This window comes from Nannobrachium achirus (genome assembly GCF_963921795.1).
Source record: "Nannobrachium achirus genome assembly, chromosome: 9".
NCBI lineage: Eukaryota > Metazoa > Chordata > Actinopteri > Myctophiformes > Myctophidae > Nannobrachium > Nannobrachium achirus.
The window spans coordinates 41,350,051-41,375,227 of record NC_137818.1 but is presented as its reverse complement, the minus strand read 5'-3'; the positions used below and the strand labels follow the sequence as shown (position 1 = coordinate 41,375,227).

Genomic DNA, 25,177 nt, shown 5'->3' with positions numbered 1-25,177 from the left:
ATAAATAAACACAATTAGCCTGTGATTTACGATACACAATAATTACCTCAGCACTTTTAAAACCTTTTATTAGTTAAATTATTTGCGTAGTTACTTTTTGGCTTTGGCAGAATAACTGACATATTTATTTCAAATGATACAATTGCACAGAGGGCATGAATGTTTTACCCAAACCTGTAACCTCCTCGCGTATGTATGTACAGGTATGTCCGTCCCACACATGGAATGAAATTAACTCATAAAAGGCACTTCACGTTGAGTGTGATTTTGTTTATGCAATTTATTTATACTATGAATCCTTTAAGCTTTTTCTTTTAAACAACCAACACCCACCGTACACTTTATCAGTATCATACAATGCTATATATCCCCAGGCCACAATATTACTTTCTCTTTAACATAATTGTATTTTACAGTATTTCTTTGAAATCTGACTAATTGAGGATTCAGAGATGTATGCTGTTCTCAACACATCCTTTACCATGTCTCATGGTTCAGTGCCAATGATCGTCCTGTCATGACTTTCTGACGATTATACTTAAACCATCCACTCTGTCAAAATAAAGACAACGATTATTGTGGGTCAAACAAAGAAAAAATAAGAAATAAAAAAATTTCAGACCATAAATGTCAGACCAACTACAAGGCATGTGTTTATTAATTTATCTGTTAAATCAAATTATTTTGTTTCTTTGTACATTTAAATAGTTGTATTCATTCATTGGTCTACACAGAAGGTAACAGGCTACAAGTCTAGACTACCTCTAGAGTAGAGGTTTGTATTCATTGGTCTACACAGCAGGTAACGGGCTACAAGTCTAGACTACATCTAGAGGTTTTCCAGTGTGTTTATGAGTAGCACAGTGGTCTGTGCAGTGAATTTCACATCCCAGTCTTGCTGTCCTGTCACGGGGAACAGTTTCAGGGCAGTGTCGATGAGCTGGGTGCACACACAAGCAAGCTGGAGAAAAGTAACGGCCAGCTATAGACCCCCACCATGTTGCCCCAGCTGTCTGTTGGGGATGGAGGCAGTGAACCAGGTGGACAAGTGAGGAGGGAGGTGGGGGAAGTGTTTGGTTGGGGCATCGGGTATGGTGGACAGAGGGATATAGAGGAGGAGGAATGTCCATAAGTCTGTGGGTTTACTGCACGTTCTCCATCATCTTGAGGAATTCTGGACAAATTAACAGATGGAACAGTATTTATTACTATAGGGGCATTGCCAATACAATGTAAAAAAAAGTGTTTTCATAACCACATTTATCATCATTAACATGAACACAGGTGAGGCCTACCGTCAAAGTCCAATGCACCATCAGCGTTCTTGTCTCCGTCCCTCATCAGCTCATCAATCTCCTCCTCTGAGATGGCCTCTCCGGTGCTGCGGAGGATTTGGGCAAACTCCTCTCTGTCGATCAGGCCGTCAGCGTTCCTGCATAAGAAAACAACCAGGACAAAGGGAAACTAGAAAGGTGCAAATATTGTGATGTCAAGTGAAGCATGACCAATCCTGTCCGATTGGTCTGATTGTGACAATCGTCATATAATCGGTTCAGGAATGTTAAAGGAGTAGTTCACCCCCAAAATGACTTTTTTTCTCTATTCATGGATGCCATGCCATGCCATGGATACTTGATTTTTTTGTATTTGTCGCATTCCTAAGACTAGTATTATAGTATCCGGAATCAATGGGGGTACATTTATTGTAATCAAATTATTGTCTTAGTAATGCGACAGAGGCGCCCACTGGCCTGCTGGTCCGGGTGCGTGCCGCTTGGGCATTGCCACGTGGGCGTTGATGCCTGGCAGCGTTGCTGGTTCGGTTCCCGATCCGGACGACCTTTCCCGCGTGTCGCTCCCTGTCTCTCCCCCCATTTCCTGTCGGTCTACTGTCCTATCCAATGGAGGCATAAACGCCCAAAAAACTAATCTTAAAAAAAGAAGAAGAAAAAAAAAGTAATGCGACAGAAACCAAAAAGTATTACTGAACTCAAGTCTCCGTGGCATGAGAAATCAATCGAAAAGACTATTTTATAAAGGTGTCAATCGTTCAGAAATACTTTTGTTTTTTCATAAGCTGTCGAGTCGGCTCTCATAGACTCCAATGTTATTTCACTGAACTTCCGGTGTTTTTTTCTAGCAGGTTTGCGGTTTCCGGAGGTGGAGGGCTGAGGGCCGACCAAACAGGCCAACATCCTGACCATTCTATTGGGATGTGCACCAGCTGTTTTAAAAAAAAGATTTACGATGGGTTACCAGATTGCCGGTCTCCTAAAAAGGCATCCGCCCACCTTTTCAGATGGACGTAAACCGGGGATGGTGAGTCTTGCTATTTCTGTCTTGGCCTACCCTACCCCACAATGGGGATGGCCAGGGATAAGGTGAATAGTGAAGTGGGATGTTATTATTCACTAATAATAAATTCATATTAATTAAACTATACAACGTATCTCTTAGCAAAATGGAAGCACACGATTCCCGATGAAGCCGGTCGATTTGACATATGGTTGACAAACAGCCAAAACTGTGGGACAAGTATTCCTTTTGCTGGGTTGCTCTAGAAAGGCAACCACACTAACAATAGGCGGATAAATACGAGTGTCATGAAACAGGTTGACTTTCATATTGTAAGAAATGCTTCACATACTTGTCAAACACACGGAAGCATTCAGCCAACTCTTCTTCAGACTTGCCGGCCTGGTCCTCCTTTAGCAGTCTCACCATCATGACCAAGAACTCCTCGAAGTCGATGGAACCGCTACCTGAGGTCCAAACATCACATCATTGTCTGACTGTATTCGTACACAAGTAAAGAAAACAAACGCAGCCTGCGGGCTGAGGTTCCAACTAAGTGCTGCAGTCCTTGTGCGTATACTGACGCCCAAAGCGTCAGTTTTAAATAGACGTTTAGAAAAATATAAAGCCTATATCTAACATATAATTTTCCAAATGTCTGAGTGAGTGTCTGTCTGTAACAGCGTTTCTCCTCGGTCGCTGGAGCAATTGATCTGAAATCGCATCACCATCAGCATATGAACACACCTGACATAACTGTGAAGGCCGTTTGTCACTTTCACAAATCGTATGCTGTATATTAGCATTTTTATGGTCTATCTATATCTATTCTGCATCTAGCATGAGGCATATCTATTCTGCATCTAGCATGAGGCAACATGTTTAACCAGCTGTGTGTGTGTGTGTGTGTGTGTGTGTGTGTGTGTGTGTGTGTGTGTGTGTGTGTGTGTGTGTGTGTGTGTGTGTGTGTGTGTGTGTGTGTGTGTGTGTGTGTGTGTGTGTGTGTGTGTGCAGGCAGGTGGGTGTTTGTGCAGACGGGTGGGTGGGAACACAGTGTCTCTGTAGCCATTAAACGAAACGGGTATTTCTTACATTGATGCACAGTGTCTTCTTACACAGTGTCTTCTTACATTGATGCACAGTGTCTCTGTAGCCATTAAACGAAACGGGTATTTCTTACATTGATGCTCCTACATATTATCATGCAAGCACCAGTTAAAGTTACTTTCCATCCCTCATATACTGTGTGCACAGTGCACACATCCCATAACCCACACACTGCACATCATTTCGGAGCTCAATCAGCTCATATCTTTGAACGGGTAAGGGCTAGTTGTTATAATTTGATATAATATCCAGATGCTCACCATCCTCATCGACCTCCTCAATGATCTCATCCAACTCCTCTTTTGAAGGACTCTGGCCCAACATCTTCATCACGGTACCCAACTCGGCTGTGCTGATATCACCGCCACCGTCGGTATCGAACATGTCGAAGGCAGCCTTGAACTCTGGAGCCATAATAATTGTTATGGAAAAGCTGTGTTTTTGCCATAAATCAGTGCTAATATTGATGTATGGTCCAGTTTACAAGGATCTCTACTCACCGTTAAGCATCTCCTCGCTCAGGTAGCTGCGGGCCTCTTGTTGCGAATCAGTCTGTAAAACAGGACATTGTTGGCACATTGTTTCTGTCAAAACCCTTTTTTGTATTATTATACATACATCGCTCTTGCCATATAAATAGTGGCAAAACACAAATACACAATTAGTATTGATGTTGACAGTGTCACTGATCAGACTTAGCCTATTTGGAGCAGCCTTGCATGGATTAGATGTTATTTTATTGACCTATAGCCTACAGAAAATGCATCTGTTGTAGAGGCTGGTGAGAGCTGGTGAAGATTAGCCAAGGCTATTTCAGGCTCAAGACATTGGTTCACTGTAAAAGGCATTCTGGACCAACCTTGCCACCTGATTCCCCCTTGGCACAAATTTAGTCACTTATCATAGTCATAGTCACTCATGACTTGTTGCATCCTTAACCTTTAACTCCCTCGAGTTGGTAGGCCTAATAGTTAAAGTTAGGGGTTAGGTGTCTTGCTCAGGGACACTTTGACACATTGTTGAGAGCTGGAACCGTACATGTGACCTCCGGAGTGCTGGCAGTCTCACTAACCTTTCAGCTATGGCCGCCCCAGTGCGTAGGCCTATGTCTGCTATTAGCACTGGCACACACCACCTCACACCTGCCACCACTACTACAAAAGCTGTCAACAGTGTGCATATCACAATGGTCCATTCATTGTATATATATATATATATATCCTGGAGAGGATATACCCAGAGAGGTTGTCTCCGGGTATACATACACATATACATATATATATATATATATATATATATATATATATATATATATATATATATATATATAGATATATATAGATATATATTTATATATATACCTAGAGAGGATATATACCTGGAGACTACCTCTCCAGGTATATATATATCCATATATACCTGGAGAGGATATATGTTATAGGCCTAAATCAAAGGGCGATTTAGCCAATTATTGATTGATTGATTGATGTAGCCTATGTATTAGAAGTTTCCATGAGAAAGGGTAGGCCTACAGACAGTTTCATGCCAGTAGCTACAGTTCACTCATACAAGGTCAACTAAAAGGATACGCTCAGGAAAGCACACGGCTTCTGTTATCAGTTAGGCCTACTATCGAAGTAATGTAGGCTAAATCTGGTTGCTTGTGGGGGGTGCGTTTCATTTCTCGCACAGGTGCTCTGGAGAGAAGGCACTCTCAGTGCAGATGGCAACTTCTTTAGAAAATTAACCTGAGCTGTGCTCTACACACACACACAAAAAACAACAGATCACTGAATGTATTCCTTTACAAAGGCTCTTAATTAGCACAATCATTAAAGATAAATTAAACAATTAATAAATAAATAAATAAAAAAATAAAGTTAACAGTGTCACTACTATGTTATAGCTTTATAAATTCATGATAATCCTTCACAAAACATGCATCTCGGGCAAGGTTATCTATTTATCATTTGAATTTCTCATGCGATAAAGAAAAAAGAAAAGGAAAAACATTACAAAAAAGAGTTATAGGCTATCAATCAATCTTAATTTGCGTTTTGGTTGATCATCATGCTTGGGATTATTTTAACTGGTCGTTTCAACAAATGTAGGTCTTACCATGTTTGCAGATTGTTTAGTTTCCCCCCAAAGATATCCACAGAAAAATCCAAAAAGAGTGGTCAATCCGTATGAACCCCAACAGAGACAATAGTCAAATCAGACTTCACATACACTTTAAACAGGAGACCTAAGACACGCCTCAAGCGTTTTACAACCCTCCAGAATTAGAATCCTGAACTTTTAGGGTTCTTCTGGTGCCAACTGGTGGCAATCGCACTTGGCTGGACATGTCTGTTCTTGACACTTCAGAGATGTCAGTCAGTGACAAAGTGTGTAGAGAAGTCAGTCAGTGACAAAGTGTGTAGAGAAAAGTCCTTTTTCGCATATAGCCTTCTACAAGGACAGGTGAACCAGTGCAACAATAGAAAAATGGAAGCACAATGTCTTCACTTAGTTACAGCAGTGGTTTATTATAGGCTACCACGGTTTGTCCTAAACGACCTTCATCAGGTATGTGGTTCACATTCAAGCAACAGGCACGTATATATAGAAGCACTCAGAAAGGTCAATCAGGGACCCATGACAGTCTGTTACCATGGAGAGGACGCCCATACAGGTGGCAAAGCCGCAAAGGTGGTATTTATGGAATCCAAATGGACAAAGGTACTTTAGTATTTTAGTAATCAATCAATGACATCAATATTAGAAATACATTGACAACTTTTAGATATGTAAATGAATATAAAATATAAGGTGTACTGAGTCAACAGCTGAGTAAGGATAAATAGCCTAAACAACAGGGAAAAAGCGCACCATAAAGTGTTGAGGAGGGTGAAGATCCCTTCTCTTTAAAGGAAGGTTGTGACTCGTGACCTTCTTTTGGCCTTCTTTTAAAGACCACAGGCCAGGGACAACGGAGGGACATAAACCACGTGAGTAGAGGCGCATAAATAATGACGTTTTTATTGAGTAGGCTATTTCTGCCCAGTCAGCCCAGTGGACAGATGATAAAAGACTTGTCTTATTGTTGGTGTTGTGCAGTGGTGTTCTACCGCATTGGGCACATCTACCACCTGCCACTGGGGATAGGGATGAGCAGAGTTTGTGTAAGTTGCGCTTGTTTGTTGCTTGAGAAATTTGAGTGAATCAATCTTAGATTTCGTCCCCGCTTGTTAACAAACAGGGGATTTTGGAAAGTGTATGAAAGTTCAGGTCAGATGGTAAAAGGTGACGTTTCTTAAAAACTGACCTGATGTGATACGAATATAGGGTGAATGTGTCCAGGTTACTATTTCGTATCCTGTTTTAAACTCTTTTTGAGTAGGCCTAAATAAGATCGGGATTTATGAAAGGCAGAGGTGAAAGCCTGCTCCAGCCGTTCAATCGGATAGCCCTTTGCCCTTTGAAAAAAAAAGAAAGAAAAAAAAATAGAAAAAGAAAATCCAGATGTATTTATAGGCACAAGGATTTATTTTAATCTCACACAGTAACACCATGCACCTGGTCATATTTAACAAAGCATATTATGCTCGCAAAAGAAAGTAGGCCTATGAATCGAATGTTGGACTGAGATGCTCAATGTGTGCCTAACCCTAACCCATCCTATTCTTAAAATATAATGATATGGGCGTCCTCTCTAACAAGAGAGGACTTGTCTATTTGAAGAATATAGGATTTTATGATAGATCCGTGATAAATCCACGTTAACTATTATAGCTTTTAGGCCGCCTAATAGTTAATATAATTATTAATTATTGTGAAGTAATCCAGGGAGGCGCTCGTGTGACATTCTCCGATACAGTAGGCGGCGGTATGCACCCATAAGCAATGATTTAAACCCGCCATACAACTAAAAGAAGAAGAAAAGAAGGGAAACGGAAGTGGTTCGCCAACCAGAAAAACAAAGCAGCAAGCACGTTACCGACTGAGATCTTTTTGCTTGAAGAAGGTAAAGTAAAGTATTGTGTATGTGTTTAGGCTATATGATGTATTTGAACAGAAGCGGTTGTTTTGTGACTATATTACGACAACTTGCCTCTGTAGGAGGTTGTCTGTGTGTCTGTAGCCATGGTTAACATGATGCTCGTCTGTTTCTGGGCTAGTGATGTGCTAGCTCCATATAGAACCTCTCCCTTCGCTGGCGATCTGTTGTTAGCTCCGTCGTGAGCTCCAGGTCCGTGAAATGAGCAGAAAGAACGTTTCCGGTCTGGGCGCTGGCAGAAATAAGCCAGGCTCCAGCCTTCAAAATAAAAGTGCAGTAAATAATGTATATTTAAAAGACACAAATGTATTTAAAAGATGAGTATATGATGTATGTCTCTATACTAGTGTACTTCTAATTGTCCTAACACATTTTCCAGGTTCTTTCAGATTGAAATTCGTGGAATGCGAGCTATTAAAAGCCATTTAACAAAATTAATTCCATTCCAATTCAATTCGTTCTACTGTAATCCCATAAAAGAGCTATCATAGGCTAGAGCAGGGGTTTATCTGTTTATTTTGACAGGACAGATGCAAAGTATGGTAGGCTACTATATTAATGTAATTAATGAAAATATACCTGTAACAACTCACCATAAAAGTGTTATATAAAAATACTCTGTTGCAAGTAAAAGTCACAGAATTCAAAATATACTTGAGTAAAAGTACAAAAGTATTGGCATTAAAATGTACTTAAAGTATCAAAAGTAGGACTACTCATTGTGCAGAATTCCCATTTCAAGTTTTCAAATGTTTAAATAAATATCTTTTGAAAATAGCAGATCTACAAGCTCACAATGCGTTGCATCACAACGCATTGTGAGCCTGTAGATCTGTTATTTTCAAATTAAAATTGAGTACACAAAGTGCCGTTTTCAGAATCTAGTTGGCCCTGGACAGCAGACGTCTATTTGTGTCGGCACTTTGGACACATGCACGCGGGGAGATCTGCTCTGCCACACTGCACTCTCCACTAAGCGGGAGAGGCGTAAAATCAATTTCTGTTGACATTTTCGGACATTTTCTGACATTTTCAGACTCTTGTTGGCCCTGGAGAGCAGACGGCTCTTTGTGTCGCCAATTTAGAGATATGCACGCGTGCGGGGAAACCTCCTTTATCACACCACACTCTCCGCTAAGCGGGGGAGGCGTCCCCTCAATTTCTGCTGGCTTTCCAGTGCAGCCACCCGCTCAAAAAAGGGTAATTTTCGGAAATTTTCAGACTCTAGTTGGCGCTGGAGAGCAGACGGCTCTTTGTGTCGCCACTTTGGAGACATGCACGCGTGCGGGGAAACCTCCTCTATCACGTCACACTCTCTGCTAAGCGGGGGAGGCGTCCCCTCAATTTCTGCTGGCTTTCCAGTGCAGCCACCTGCTCAAAAAAGGGTCATTTTCGGACATTTTCAGACTCTAGTTGGCGCTGGAGAGTAGACGGCTCTTTGTGTCGCCACTTTGGAGACATGCACGCGTGCGGGGAAACCTCCTCTATCACGCCACACTCTCCGCCAAGCGGGGGAGGCGTCCCCTCAATTTCTGCTGGCTTTCCAGTGCAGCCACCCGCTCAAAAAAGTGACATTTTTACTTGGCAAAGGCAAAAAGATGTGAGTAGGGATAATAAGTGGAAATGAGAATGAGAATGATGGAAATTAAAATGACTTGCAAAAAAATGTTTCATGTGTTTGTCCTATCTTGGAATACTCCTTTGGACTTTGGGATTCAGGTAACTTAACAAAAGGTGTAAGTGTGCATGAGAGAGATATTAGATATTTTCTGTGAGTTTACAAATTTGCTTTAACTAGCCCTTACCCGTTAAAGATATGAGCTCCGAAATGATGTGCAGTGTGTGGATTATGGGATGTGCACTGTGCACACAATATGTGAGGGATGGAAAGTAACTTTAACTGGTGCTTGCAAGCTAATATGTAGGAGCATGTAAATACCCGTTCCATTTAACGGCTACAGAGATACTGTGTACCGATCTGCATGATTTTGGACAACAATTTTTTGGGTTTGTGTGTGATTGTGCATGGCCTGAACAACAGCGCCCCTCCCTTAACATGTGTGGTCACAAAAGGTACTGTAGGCTAAATAGATATAGATACACCATAAAAATGCTATTATACAGCATACGATTTGTGAAAGTGACAAACGGGCTTCACAGTTATGTCAGGTGTGTTCATATGCTGATGGTGATGCGATTTCAGATCAATTGCTCCAGCCACCGAGGAGAAACGCTGAGACAGACAGACACTCACTCAGACATTCGCAAAATTATAGTTTAGATGGAGTTGGAAGCATATTTTAAGTAAGATGAGCTCAGCTTTTCACATTCTGAAAATACCTGCCATTTCCCTTGGAGTAGTAACAGAAAAAATAATAAAACAGACAAACAATGGTATATTGGGGGAACTTATTAATCTTTCTCAACACAGACGTGTTGAGAAAGATCAGAAGTGAAGTGCGCCAAAGAAAAGGCTGCATGAAGACGAGATTCAGGCTTTGATGCTACTGCAAAAGCAGTATAAAGAGAAAGACACAGAAAGTAAAGTTTTAACAGGATTCATTCAATGTATTAAAGCTAGCCCCCTTAAGATTATATGTTTTAATGAAGCAGGAGTGAGAATGTGGCACAACTTGTGTACGAAGGATGCAGTATCATGGGATGCAACGGGGGGAATGATTAAGAGCAATATAACAACTAAAAGCATTTTGTATTATGAGCTTGTTCTAAGTTCATCATCCGCTTCAACACCTGTAGCATTTATGATCAGCGACACTCATACACAGCACGCTGTGGAGGAGATCCTCACGGAATTGAGGGCCAGTGAGAGGGACATATTTGGTTGCAATGCAACACCTGTTCAGATCAATAGTGACAGGTCAGCATCCAGTCTGAAACGCAGAAAATGCCGGGAGGGGAGGAAGACCATGATCAACCAGACAGTCCACATGACATTGAGGGTGATGATGTATTTGACTGTAAGCACATTCCTTTAAGTGCATCTCCCTTCAAAGACCATTTTGAACAAGTAAGGACTAAAGCCAATCAAGCAATGAAAAACACCAATGACACAGGTATAAATAACTATCATGCAGAAACTATTTTAAACAAACTGTTCACATTCCTCCCAAGTATTCCAGTATGGTCAGATCTACTCTCAGGTGATTTGCAGAGAGTGTGGCGTGATAGAGGAGGTTTCCCTGCACGCGTGCATGTCTGCAAAGTGGCGACACAAAGAGCCGTCTGCTCTCCAGCGCCAACTAGAGTCTGAAAATGTCCGAAAATGTCACTTTTTTGAGCGGGTGGCTGCACTGCAAAGCCAGCAGAAATTGAGGGGACGCCTCCCCCGCTTAGCGGAGAGTGTGGCGTGATAGAGGAGGTTTTCCCGCACGCGTGCATGTCTCCAAAGTGGCGACACAAAGAGCCGTCTGCTCTCCAGCGCCAACTAGAGTCTGAAAATGTCGGACAATTTGACTTTTTTGAGCAGGTTGCTGCACTGGAAAGCCAACAGAAATTGAGGGGACGCCTCCCCCGCTTAGCGGAGAGTGTGACGTGATAGAGGAGGTTTCCCCGCACGCGTGCATGTCTCCAAAGTGGCGACACAAAGAGCCGTCTGCTCTCCAGCGCCAACTAGAGTCTGAAAATGTCCGAAAATGTCACTTTTTTGAGCGGGTGGCTGCACTGCAAAGCCAGCAGAAATTGAGGGGACGCCTCCCCCGCTTAGCGGAGAGTGTGGCGTGATAGTAGAGGTTTCCCCGCACGCGTGCATGTCTCCAAAGTGGCGACACAAAGAGCCATCTGCTCTCCAGCGCCAACTAGAGTCTGAAAATGTCCGAAAATTACCCTTTTTTGAGCGGGTGGCTGCACTGCAAAGCCAACAGAAATTGAGGGGACGCCTCCCCCGCTTAGCGGAGAGTGTGGCGTGATAGTAGAGGTTTCCCCGCACGCGTGCATGTCTCCAAAGTGGCGACACAAAGAGCCATCTGCTCTCCAGCGCCAACTAGAGTCTGAAAATGTCCGAAAATTACCCTTTTTTGAGCGGGTGGCTGCACTGCAAAGCCAACAGAAATTGAGGGGACGCCTCCCCCGCTTAGCGGAGAGTGTGGCGTGATTGTAGAGGTTTCCCCGCACGCGTGCATGTCTCCAAAGTGGCGACACAAAGAGCCATCTGCTCTCCAGCGCCAACTAGAGTCTGAAAATGTCCGAAAATTACCCTTTTTTGAGCGGGTGGCTGCACTGCAAAGCCAACAGAAATTGAGGGGACGCCTCCCCCGCTTAGCGGAGAGTGTGGCGTGATAGAGGAGATTTTCCCGCACGCGTGCATGTCTCCAAAGTGGCGACACAAAGAGCCGTCTGCTCTCCAGCGCCAACTAGAGTCTGAAAATGTCCGAAAATGTCACTTTTGTGAGCAGGTGGCTGCACTGCAAAGCCAGCAGAAATTGAGGGGACGCCTCCCCCGCTTAGCGGAGAGTGTGGCGTGATAGAGGAGGTTTTCCCGCACGCGTGCATGTCTCCAAAGTGGCGACACAAAGAGCCGTCTGCTCTCCAGCGCCAACTAGAGTCTGAAAATGTCGGAAAATTTGACTTTTTTGAGCAGGTTGCTGCACTGGAAAGCCAACATAAATTGAGGGGACGCCTCCCCCGCTTAGCGGAGAGTGTGACGTGATAGAGGAGGTTTTCCCGCACGCGTGCATGTCTCCAAAGTGGCGACACAAAGAGCCGTCTGCTGTCCAGAGTCAAATTTGTAAAGGCTATGCACTCCAGTGAACAGCATTTATCCATTTATTATGTTTTTATGTTATTAAAACCTTTCTTTTATACCCAGAAACCTAATTTGCATTTTGTTTGTTCGTTTAGATACTTAATCTATATTTGTAACGTCCATATTATGACAAAATTATCCGTTTTCAATGTTTTTGCAATGGCTTTAGGGGTACTCTTATTCTGAAGAGATCGGCGCCGGAAGCCTTATTTCTGCTAACGCTATTTCTGCTCATTTCACATAGGCGTGAGCTCCAATGGAACTACCCGCCCGCTGTCGAGGAACGGCTCCACGGCGACAGGGGAAACCGCTTTCGCGGACATGAATCCAAACAATAAGGGTAGTTCCATGCTCGCCGATTACGGTTTTCCTAAGGCCGGCACAAGAAAAGTATACACCGGCACTTGGAAAAAGGTTTAAATCGCTTATTTAGTCTAGTTAAATACGGAAAACCCCCCGGCGGCAGGTGCGAGTACTGCTCCGTTCGCATTGTAGCAGAATACGAAGCAGTACTGGCAACTGCCGCCGGGGGGTTTCTTGGTTGAATGGGAAAACATGGCAAGTGCGGTGATCTAGTTTTAGAAGAGACCATTTTAAGATGAGACAGCGTCGGTCGTCGTCCTAGAAACGGCAGATGTTGGACATGGTGACAAAACGCGAGGCTGTCCGCGTCAGTGCCAATATCAAATTTTGTCAAAATACCGATCCGAATCTTGTTTAGATTAAGTTTGTAGACTCACGTTGTCGCGCTGTGGACCGTGGTGCTCCGTACTCCGTAGGTTGCTTTTTGTTATTGTTTGAAACAGGAAGACAAACAAACCACTTCTTCCTGTCACTGTCTAACAATATATGTTTTATCAATAATTAAAACTATTTGCCATGAGTAAACGTGTCACGTAGAATACATTCATTATTCAGACCATTTAAAGCGTACAAATAAACGCATCACTAAATGAATGAATACAAATTAAAAATAAAAAGAGTCAACGGGATTCGATCTCCTCTCATTCTAGGCATAAAATCTCCGTCCTAGAGCATGGGCCTCTGCACCACGATGGACACGGAGAGTATGATTTGTAATCCCGTTAAGGCCCGTTCACATTGAGCCGAACCCGGGGCCGAGGAGCCCCGACAAGATTTCGGGAGGACCCCCCGGGAAAATCGTTTGGTCGGCCCCGGAATCGGTCTTGGGCTTGAACAGTACCCCGACACGATCGGATTATGTTAATTAGCTTTTTTATGACCTCGGGACTCGTCGGGAGCACTCACGATAATATCAAAAAAGCTTGATATTGTCGGGTCATCGGGTAGGAATCCTTTACAGTTATTGTCGTCTGAATGAGCTCACGGGATTGCATCAGATTATATGAAGCCAGCTCCTCCCTTTTTTAGGATGCGCAGAGTGTAGGCTATTCTGTCACAGCCTACACTTGTATTAGGATTATTATTAGCCTACTTACTTTTTACTTTAGCCTACTCTCTCCCTTGTTGTAATCACTTGTTCAAAAAACGTTATAGCCTATAGCGTTCTTTCTTCTTTTTTCTTCTTCTGCGCAGTCATTTGGCAACAAGGCAGTGTCTTTTTTTTTGCTGCGCAGATTTGGCTAGGGCAGTGCTGTTCTATCCGTGTATTATAAGGGCTCTAAATTGACCTTGTGCAACTTGACAGACAGACACCCTATATATAATATCTTATTCATATAATGTAATACTCAAAGTCAGAGACATTCCATTGCATTCCTTTTTTTTTTACTTTTACGCGCGGGCTGCAGGCACATCAGCCTCTCGTTCTGTCAGTTTGTTCATTGGTCCTCAAAGAGGACCGCCAGTCCTTGGGGAGTTCCAGGGGGTCCCCAGCTAAATGATATTGAGGAACCTAGGCCTGTCCCTATTCTATATGCTTGGATGTTGGTGGGACAGTAAAAAAAAAAAAAAGCGAGAGGTTAAACTTTTTTTTTTCTGCGACTGCACGCCCACAACGGCGAGGTTTGGACATTCATAATTGCTATTAGCTGATTAAGCTCATGTCTGTTTAATGGCTGGCTGGTTGCCGTTAAAATGCTGGTTGATGCTTTTTAGGAGTGGACACTGGTCAATCAATGATATTGGAGATGCGACACTCTCAGCCGTGTCTTGCTGGATGCGCATCACATCTCGCGTCTCGCTTGCCAAAAACATAACTGAATATATAATTATAATATCTATAAAGTGAGCAGCGGCCAGTGTGCGCACAGTAGCCTACCTAGAAGACTACCAACCTACCTTTGTTTTTATAATGTTTTGTCTACTGCATAGTACTGTGTTCTATTTGTCTGTCATTCAATGTTATATGAGATACTTCAATCTAGCCATGTGTAGGCCTACATGTGTGTTGAAGCCAGACAGACCATTACATTGGGCCACTGCTGTTCCATTCATGGAGAAACTTTTTGAGAGACTCTGGGGTCACTAACAGAAAGTGAACCTCATTTTCAGTTTCATCAAGTTCACAAAACAAATATTGCTGTATTCCCTTCAATTGTAGGCTACTGTACACATGTACACAGCTAATCAATACAATGTCATGGCATTAGCTAGTTACTTTGACACTATGGTGCTTATAACTGTTGAACTTTCACTGTACTATTGACTGTAAATAACTGTAAATAAAGTATCCAAAAAAAATCCCGTTTCCCTTGAAAAGACTAAGCTTATTTCCACAGGAAACCATTTAAATATCTCATATAACATTGAATGTCAGACGAATATGCAGGTAGACCACATGACATGCCCCTAAAATAAATATATACTGTATAATAATGCTAGTGCCAATATTATTCTAGCCATGTGTAGGCCTACATGTGTGTTGAAGCCAGACAGACCATTACATTGGGCCACTGCTGTTCCATTCATGGAGAAACTTTTTGAGAGACTCTGGGGTCACTAACAGAAAGTGAACCTCATTTTCAGTTTCATCAAGTTCACAAAACAAATATTGCTGTATTCCCTTCAATTGTAGGCTACTGTACACATGTACACAGCTAATCAATACAATGTCATGGCATTAGCTAGTTACTTTGACACTATGGTGCTTATAACTGTTGAACTTTCACTGTACTATTGACTGTAAATAACTGTAAATAAAGTATCCAAAAAAAATCCCGTTTCCCTTGAAAAGACTAAGCTTATTTCCACAGGAAACCATTTAAATATCTCATATAACATTGAATGTCAGACGAATATGCAGGTAGACCACATGACATGCCCCTAAAATAAATATATACTGTATAATAATGCTAGTGCCAATATTATTCTAGCCATGTGTAGGCCTACATGTGTGTTGAAGCCAGACAGACCATTACATTGGGCCACTGCTGTTCCATTCATGGAGAAACTTTTTGAGAGACTCTGGGGTCACTAACAGAAAGTGAACCTCATTTTCAGTTTCATCAAGTTCACAAAACAAATATTGCTGTATTCCCTTCAAGTGTAGGCTACTGTACACATGTACACAGCTAATCAATACAATGTCATGGCATTAGCTAGTTACTTTGACACTATGGTGCTTATAACTGTTGAACTTTCACTGTACTATTGACTGTAAATAACTGTAAATAAAGTATCCAAAAAAAATCCCGTTTCCCTTGAAAAGACTAAGCTTATTTCCACAGGAAACAATTTAAATATGTGTGTTGAAGCCAGACAGACCATTACATTGGGCCACTGCTGTTCATGCATTGCCATTTAAATGTAATTGAAAGGACCCTTTGTTACCACATAGTTGAACCTGCTATACAGGTTCAAGGTGTGTGGCTCTGGACAATGGTGGAGTCTATTTCTCCATGTCTGGCTCCAATATACAAAGGAGTATGTTGTAAAGACAACATGGGCCACTCTGAATTAACAATTAACATTTCATGCATTGACATTTAAAATCAATTGAAAAGACCTATTGTCGAGACAGACAGGATGGGGGTCCTCAGAGTTTAGGGGGTCTTCCTAATCTTTGTGTGATAGAAACTTGTTTTTCCCCTTTTTTTATATTAACCTTGTGTGTGGGGAGAGGCCTAAACTAAATATGGCAAGTTACCAGATGCAGTGACAGTAGTACACTAAAGAAATAAATAAGGGACAAACCCAAAAGTACAACAATCCCAAGGTTTATTTACAGAGAATGCCAAAATGTACACAGTACTCAAAGGGCTTAGCAGAATTAATGTGGAACATATCTAAACACAAGCAAACTAGTGCAAACTAGTGCTGCTGATTTCGTCAAATAATAAAGGCAAAATGTTTCAAGGTTCAAGGTTACATAAGAGTATACCCTCTTTAGTTTGACAGACAAATGCAGTGGTATATATAAAATAACTGCAAACAATACAACAGCAAACCACATCTAAGAAAATAAGAATCTAAAAAGGGTAATAAAAGAGCATCCTCAAATACTGCTACTGTACTGTACCGAACTTTTTGGTATCTTCATCATCAACAGGTTATTATATTCTACTTCACAGTATACATTTGTGTACAGTAGGTGCAATTCCTTCTACTTCACATCATCTGTTTTGTCAGTTATTAATGCGGTCCTCCTGCCAGGGGACGCTACCTGCAGGTGACACAAAGTAATCTCGCAGGAGGTCGCGTTGCGATTTGGCAGACATTGTTGGATTTCGAGCTCTGGCAGCTCCTATGGAACCCAAGTTGCCCATGCCTTCACCTCGCCACCCCCCCTCTACTAACCTATGCTCTCTGTCTTCCCAGTCAACATAGGTTCTGGTTGAGTATGCTTTAGACCTGCGGCCACAAAGGAAGTTATGGAGGCATAAAGAGGCCAAAGTGATTTGGATCACCTTTTCTGGCTCAAGGCATATGGTAGACCTGAAAACCCTCCACCTGTTTGCGAGAATGCCAAAAGCATTTTCAACTATTCGCCGTGCCCTTGATAAGCGGTAGTTAAAGATCCTCTGATCGTGGTCCAGCTGCCTGTGAGGATATGGCTTCATAAGGTCACACCTCAGGGGGAATGCCTCATCACCGACTAGCGCATATGGCACATTTATGCCAGTGTCAGTGTTTGGCAATGGCTCGGGCGGAGGAAAGTTCAGCAGGCCTCGCTGCATTCCACGAAACAGGTCAGTGTGGGCAAACAGGCCTGCGTCTGGGACCCTACCCTGTACCCCAACATTGGCATAGATGAACTTGTAGTCGGAATCTACAAGCGCCATCAATACGATAGAGAACCCGCCCTTGTAGTTGTAGAACACGCTGCCGCTGTTTGCTGGAGGTTGGATGCTTATGTGCTTTCCATCCAATGCGCCCAGGCAATGTGGAAATTGCCATCTCGATTTGAACCCCTGGGCGATGGCACGCCATTCTGGCTCAGTTGTTGGCGTCTAGCAAGAGAGAGAAAAAAAATGAATGAGTAACAATTTAGCAAAAGATAATTACTGTAATGTATGTTACAATATATTAACATTATACTCACAACTATATACAAATATCACACTGAGCAGTCACTCAAGACAATATGATTATCTAGAGATGTGGTTATTATTGTCCTAATCCTAAAGTATGTGTCTATAACTATAAAAACTGTCTGATCAAACAGATCCTACCTTCAGGAAGTCATCTTTCATGGCCTCATACAGCGCAGTACAGGTCTCAAGGACGATGCCTGCTACAGTGCTGGTCCCAATTCTGTATTGCAACCGGAGGGAACTGAAGCTCTCACCTAGACAAAGAAGATATAGACACATTACCATCGTGCGCACATCCAGCTCATTGTTTACCTTTATGTTTCTCACACACACACACACACACACACACACACACACACACACACACACACACACACACACACACACACACACACACACACACACACTTTATATCTTTTCAGTAATAGTACTACAGGAAATCGAAATCATACCTGTTGCCAAAAAACGCAAGGTTAAGGACAGCCGCTGACATGGGGGAATGGCTAGTCTCATGTTGGTGTCTGCCTTTAGAATTAAGGGCTCGACCAGACCCAGGATAAAGTCAAACTCCTCCGGTTTCATCCGCAGCATCTGTCCGAATCCAAAGCGATCCTCCACCTGTGGGATATAAAAGAGGCGAGTTATACTTTTTGTCATAATACGGTGTCATAATACACACTGCACACAAAATGAAGTGGAAACTGAGCTACACTTTCTAACCACCTGTCCGCTGTACCAAGACATCAGAGACTGTAATAACTATCTTTGTATTTACCTCCAACTCTGACCGCAAAAGATCCAATCCTCGCTGATCTCGTCTCTGGAGCCATGTGTGGGTCCACCGTCTTTTCCGTTTCTTCTGTGGCGGTGGTTCGTCGTCGCCTTCGCAACACAGCAGCGCACACACAGCTACAGTACGCATAAACTCAGTGTCAGACTCCGTATCAGTGCTACTGCTACTGCTAGCGCTGCTAGTGTCCGTGTCAGTGTCCATCTTCGAAATTGAACAAGTGAGTGAAGAAAGAGAGAGAGAGAAAAACACTCTCTTGAGGGGGCGGAGTTTTCATCTAGTCGCGTGACGCGTCTCTCCTGGCACCACCCCCCCGAGATCGTGGGTGGCTAGAATCGCGAGACGTCGGTCTCATTTGTAATGGTCTGAGATATTTCACTTGGCACAGCGGGATATACCGGGCCCGAATTCAAGACTGTCGTTTGAAATGAACACCGATAAACCCCCGGGCACGACATCTGATCCTATCCAACATCGCGTTTCGTCTGGGTGGGCCTTTACAGAGTGAAGACAAACTGCCATCAATACACACAGACGACATGGTCACTGGGTTATCTTGAGACATTGACACTGATTTCCAACTCGGCTGTTTAATAGGCAACCGATTTGTCTCTCAACACCTCACTCGACATCATTCATCAGATTAGTCTTCATGGTATATACAGCCTACTTAGAAATAGTAAATATGACGCATGATATAAAGTTAGTCAAGTTAGAGCAACTCAAACTGGTATAAAAAATGACAAAGCCTCCCCCTGACCGCCTGACCGTCCTTCAAAATACAGACTAAGGCCATATACCTCCCCTAAACCAAAGAAAGCACAATGGCTTGCTTACACTGGGGTCCTTTACTCAATTAATACAAAATAAATCACAATATTAAAATGGCAGACAAACAGTAGGCTACTATGCTAAAACATTACATCATTCAAAAAAGGCTAACTTCAGACTTACATTTTTTTGTACAGTTTCATAACAGTCACATCACTGATACAGTCAACTAAAAGGAGATCCTAGTAAGGTCTTTCATATAACATTGAAAGACAGACAGACAGACAGACAGAACACAGTGACAGTAGCCTACTATATGCATAGGGAATAGTAACAAATGGGGGGGGGGGCAGTTCTAAAAAAAAAAAAAAACAATAGGAGATATTTCCAAAGAAAAGGGGAGATAGGTAGCCTTATGGCCTTAGTCTATATTTTGAAGGACGGTCAGGGGGAGGCTTTGTCATTTTTTATACCAGTTCGAGTTGTTCTAACTAGACTAACTTTATATCATGCGTCATATTTACTATTTCTAAGTGTATACCATGAAGACTAATCTGATGAATGATGGCGAGTGAGGTGTTGAGAGACAAATCGGTTGCCTATTAAACAGCCGAGTTGGAAATCAGTGTCAATGTCTCAAGTTAATCCAATGACCATGTCGTCTGTGTGTTTGGATAGCTGTTTGTCTTTACTATGTAACGGGATCATAATTCAGGAATGCTGTGGCTATCGTGGCGTTGCGGTCTATGCTCCAGAACGTTGGCTTTATGCCAAGAATGGGCGGAGATCGAATCCCGTCTTGACTCTTTATATTCTTATTTGTATTCATTCATTTAATGATGCGTTTATTTGTACGCTTTAAATGGTCTGAATAATTAATGTATTCTACGTGACACGTGTACTCATGGCAAATAGTTTTATTTATAAAACGTATATTGTTAGACAGTGACAGGAAGAAGTGGTTTGGTTTGTCTTCCTGTTTAAAACAACAACAACAAGTAGCCTACGGAGCACCACGGTCCACAGCACGACAACGTGAGTGTCCTACGTTTCTTAATCTAAACAAGATTCGGATCGGTATTTTGACAAAATTTAATATTGGCACTGACGCGGACAGCCTCGCGTTTTGTCACCATGTCCAACATCTGCCGTTTCTAGGACGACGACCGACGCTGTCTCATTTTGAAATGGTCTCTTCATAAAATATAACACCGGCCGGTGTATACTTTTCTTGTGGCGGTCTATGGAAAACCGTGATCGGCGACCATGGAACCACCCTTATTTTTGGAGCTGTGTGGAACACAAGCTCCCTATACGTGGCCGTGTGTGTGGGTCTGTCTGTCTCCGTGTCTGTCTGTAGCCTGCAGTAACCTTTTCTGACCACACATGTTAAGGGAGGGGCGCTGTTGCACACACACACACACACACACACACACAGCTCCACTTCGATTTTTTTATTTACGTCCGCCAAAGGGGTTTCCCCCATCGCCGTGGAGCCGTTCCTCGGCAGCGGGCGGATGGTTCCATAGGACCTCACATCGGAGCAGTATAACAACAGATCGCCAGCGGAGGGTGCTCGTCTGTTTCTGGGCTAGTGATGTGTTTGTTTATGTAAACCGCTAGACCGACGGCACCGATCAGGTTCCCTAACACACTGGGTCAGCACTCATTTGTGGGTCGCAGACACATTTTTAGGGTGCCTTAACTTTCTGTTTCCTACATTTTGTTTTTAATTATCTCAAAACATTTTTAAAAAATGCAATGATTTTTCTTAGTAATTCCATGAATAAATAAAATAAAAACCCAAGAAATTGCATAAATTAGAAAAACAATTTTTAAGAAGTAGTGGAAATAGCCGATCTACAAGCGGGCTGCGTGGTCCCGGGCAAACGTCTATTAAATCTCTCTTTTGGGTCTTGAGCTAAAACGATTGGGAACCACTGCAGTAGAGCACATGCATCCCACAATATGTTTTGTAATACATGATTTAAGTTGAATATATTATTTATTTGATATAAATGGAAGTCCGAGGCTAACTGAAACTGTGCCCAAATTTGGAGTTTTACGTCATAGAAACCTCATAGATGACTGACGTCACATTTTTATTCGTGTGTGTATATATTTATTATATATATATTATATATATGTTCCATGTGGTTACTTGTCCACAGAATGGCTGAGGAGGAAGATGAGCCTGGTTATGACGAGGAGCTGGATGATAGCACCAGCGGGGTTGATGCGGGCCATGGCAAGAGGAAGAGGCTTTTCTCCAAGGAGCTCCGCTGTATGATGTATGGATTTGGGGACGACCAAAACCCCTACACGGAATCTGTAGACATTCTAGAGGACCTTGTGATTGAGTTTGTCACAGAGATGACCCACAAAGCTATGTCCATCGGCCGCCAGGGCCGCGTCCAGGTGGAGGACATAGTCTTCCTCATCCGCAAAGACCCCAGGAAGTTTGCCAGAGTGAAAGACCTCCTGACCATGAACGAGGAGCTGAAGAGAGCAAGGAAGGCCTTTGATGAAGCCAACTATGGCTCTTGAACAAAAAAAAGACACCTTTTATATTCTCTTACACAGGCTTCAATTGTTGCCTATCACAGAAATATTAATATTTGTAAGTAGGTACTCTTATTTGCTTTGCTGAATCCTTTAGATTTCGGATTGTCATGTCAACATTCAGCTATGTTCTAATGTGTCAGTAATTTGAATAAAGAAATATACACCTGGTTAATGTGTTGCAGACTGCAGTAGGATCAGCGGGATTTGTTACAATCCAATATTCCAGAGTTATTAGCTAGTTACACTGTGCTTCTATAACTTGTAATGTTTTATGTTATGAATATAGAAAGAATATGACAAACTATTCATCTTTTAATAGTATTGATTTCCTTCTAAACCAACATCCACCATATATATATGTATCCCAGGCCACAATTTAACTTTCCCTAAACATAATTGCATTTTACAGTAGTTATTTGAAATCTGACATAATTGAGGATTCAGAGATGTATGCTGTTCTCAACACATCCTGTAGTGTTGGCCTATATATCTCATGGTTCAGTGCCCATGATCGTCCTGTCATGACTTTCTGATAGTGATATGCACTCTGTTGCAAAGACAAAGATGAAAAAAATAAGAAACAAACATTTTATTGATTATTCCTCAAAACAATCTGAATACAGACCATACATATGTCAGACCAACTACAAGTCATGTTTATTCATTTATTATCTGTTCAATCAAATAATTTTTGTTTTGTACAGTTAAATGGTTGTATTCATTGGTCTATGCAGCAGATAACATCTATAATAGAAGTATACCAGCGTGTTTATTAGTAGGGGTCACTTATGTCATGCGCCACAGTAGTGTGTGCAGTGAATTTCACATCCCAGTCTTGCGGTCCTGTCACGGAATAGTTTCAGGGCAGTGTCGATGAGTTGTGTGCACACCCTCACTCTATTGCCCTAGCTGTCTGTTGGGGCTGGAGGCAGTGAACCAGGTGGACAAGTGAGGAGGGAGGTGGGGGAAGTGTTTTGTTGGGGCATCAGGTACGGTGGACAGAAGGATATAGAGGAGGAGGAATGTCCATGAGTCTCTGTGGGTTTACTGAATGTTCTCCATCATCTTGAGGAATTCTGGATAAATAAATAGATGGAACAGTATTACTGGGGTGTGGAAAGAGGCAGTACCAATAAAATGTATAAAAGTGTTTGATTTTCCAAACCACACTTATCATCTCAACATGAACACAGGTGAGGCCTACCGTCAAAGTCCAGCGCGCCATCACCGTTCTTGTCTCCGTCCCTCAGCAGCTCATCAATCTCATCCTCTGTGACTTGCTCTCCGGTGCTGCGGATGATTACGGCGAACTCCTCTCTGTCGATCATGCCATCGCCGTTCCTGCATTACATAACACCCAGGACAAAGGGAACATTAGGCGAATACATAGCCTGATTGAGTGTCATGAAACGGGTCGATTTTCGTGTAGTGTAAGAAATACTTCACGTACTTGTCGAACACACGGAAGCATTCAGCCAACTCTTCTTCAGACTTGCCGGCCTGGTCCTCCTTTAGCAGCCTCACCATCATGACCAAGAACTCCTCGAAGTCGATGGAACCGCTACCTGAGGTCCAAACATCACATCATTCGTACACAAGTAAAGAAAATAAATGCAGCCTGTGGGCTGATGTTCCAAGTACCGCAGTCAAAGCGCACCAATTTTCAAAAGACGTTTAGAAAAATATATTTGATAATGTGCTCACCGTCCTCATCGACCTCCTCAATGATCTCATTCAACTCCTCTTTTGAAGGTGTCTGGCCCAACATCTTCATCACGGTACCCAACTCGGCTGTGCTGATATCACCGCCACCGTCAGTATCGAACATGTTGAAGGCAGCCTGGAACTCTGGAGCCATAATTTGTATAAATATCATGTAGGCCTATAGCCTATTACATATTATGTTTTCCATAAATCAGCGCTTGGTGCATGGACCAGTTTACAAGGTTTTCTACTCACCGGCAAGCATCTCCTCGCTCAGGTATGAGCGGGCCTCTTGTTGCTGGTCAGTCTGTAAAACAGGACGTTTTTGATTGATTTGTTCTAATACTTTTGCAGTTTGCAAAAACGTAAAAGGAAAGCACAAGAAAGTCCAGTTCAATCCAAGGTCTGGATTTTAAACCCAAGAAAGCACTATATGGCTTGTTTCCATTGGGTGTTCCTGTGTAGGCTATACTCAATTAATCGAAACACTTGGAAGTTGGCACTTCATTGTCTAGATGGGCTCATTTTACACATGGCTACATGTAGCCTATTACCGCCAAAACTATTGTAATTGTTGTATTGTGTTGTTAGCCTACATTGCTCGTGCCATAAATATTGTCAAAACACAAGTATTGGTGTTGGCTCTGTCACTTGATCATTATCTTAGCCAGGCCTATACTTCCCTACAAAGGCAGAGTGCAGTAACTACAAGAATTTCACTAAAAATGGGTTTAAAAGAGTTACAGCTGATCAGCCAAATTAGATAAAGGCATACAAGTGATATTAAACTGATTGTATATCTGTTCTTGAGCTAATTGTTCATCCCCATATCATGAAGGCTAATTTGACCTTTGGGCAACACAAATAAGTTGGTTTGTCTGAAAAGGTAGTTACTGCACTCTGCCTTTGTAGGGCAGTATAGGCAGCCTTGCAAGGACTAGATTTAGAAATTAGAAAATGCATGTTGTAGGCTACTTGTAGAGGCTGGTGAAAGCTGATGAACATTAGTCAAAAGCTATTTCAGGCTCAATACGTTCACTGTATATGGCTGGCAGTGGCAACCAACCTTATTGCCACCTGATTCCCCCTCCATGGTGCTAATCCCCAATAATGTGCTCTGCGTGTAACTCGCTGCAGTTGGTTCTGCAGTGTTGCATTTCGCTGGTCAGCGTTCATGCCGTGTGCGCTTTCGCTGGTCAGCGTGCCGTGTGCGCTTTTCCCGCAGCGCAGGCCTATCTATTCTGCATATTTGACTTTTGACTAATGGGTGTCCGCGGGGAGTCCTTGACATGATGACAACGTTTGAGAACCACTGATATAGGCCTAGCAACATACGTTTTTTTTTTTTTTTTCTTATTCTCAGAAAACTTTTCTGAGCAGGGTCATCATGCCTCTCATGCACACGGCAGGGTGTTTTAACAAAGAAACGAGCCTGTATGCAAATCAATAGACGGTAGACCTAAGAGTAGGTGTTAAGCGACACGCGCGTGACGTCATTAAATCGAGCGTCCACCCAAACATTGAATTACCAATGCAACACTGCTTATAGCCTACACACGCACATGGCACAACACACACACCTGGATTGTTAAAATCCAAAGGGGGAGCTAGACTCCTACTTTAACTTCAGTGGGGCTGCTATAATGTATGTAGGCCCTATAGGCTAAATAATCTATTCGACAGCG

The 25,177-nt window shown here is 42.6% G+C and overlaps 3 protein-coding genes across 4 annotated transcripts; 1 reads left to right on the top strand and 2 right to left on the bottom strand.

Moving 5' to 3' along the window:
* Positions 1-665: 665 nt before the first annotated feature.
* Positions 666-7,628, bottom strand: LOC308291498 (troponin C, skeletal muscle-like; the record flags this gene model as incomplete). Of its 2 annotated transcripts, XM_080733516.1 has the most annotated exons (6): positions 666-1,174; positions 1,296-1,432; positions 2,648-2,762; positions 3,663-3,806; positions 3,903-3,954; positions 7,499-7,628. In XM_080733516.1, the coding sequence occupies 5 exons, from the start codon at positions 3,910-3,912 to the stop codon at positions 1,143-1,145; spliced, it is 438 nt and encodes a 145-aa protein (XP_080589642.1). In that variant the 3' UTR covers positions 666-1,142. The 2 variants fall into 2 exon arrangements, with proteins under 2 accessions (XP_080589642.1, XP_080589643.1); XM_080733517.1 differs by lacking the exons at positions 3,903-3,954; positions 7,499-7,628 and having other exon boundaries at positions 3,663-3,816.
* On the top strand, positions 7,357-21,954 carry taf13 (TATA-box binding protein associated factor 13). The gene is made up of 2 exons (XM_080733522.1): positions 7,357-7,411; positions 21,395-21,954. Exon 2 carries the CDS (start codon positions 21,396-21,398, stop codon positions 21,768-21,770), a length of 375 nt encoding a protein of 124 aa, XP_080589648.1. The 5' UTR covers positions 7,357-7,411; position 21,395; the 3' UTR covers positions 21,771-21,954.
* An 878-nt stretch (positions 21,955-22,832) lies between these two features.
* On the bottom strand, positions 22,833-23,646 carry LOC308291502 (troponin C, skeletal muscle-like; the record flags this gene model as incomplete). Its single annotated transcript, XM_080733521.1, has 4 exons — positions 22,833-22,864; positions 22,993-23,129; positions 23,239-23,353; positions 23,493-23,646. 4 exons carry the CDS (start codon positions 23,644-23,646, stop codon positions 22,833-22,835), a joined length of 438 nt encoding a protein of 145 aa, XP_080589647.1.
* Positions 23,647-25,177: the final 1,531 nt, after the last annotated feature.

Coding starts and splice junctions, on each gene's coding strand:
- taf13 (XM_080733522.1), top strand. CDS start 21,396: ATGGCTGAGGAGGAAGATGAGCCTGGTTATGACGAGGAGCTGGATGAT.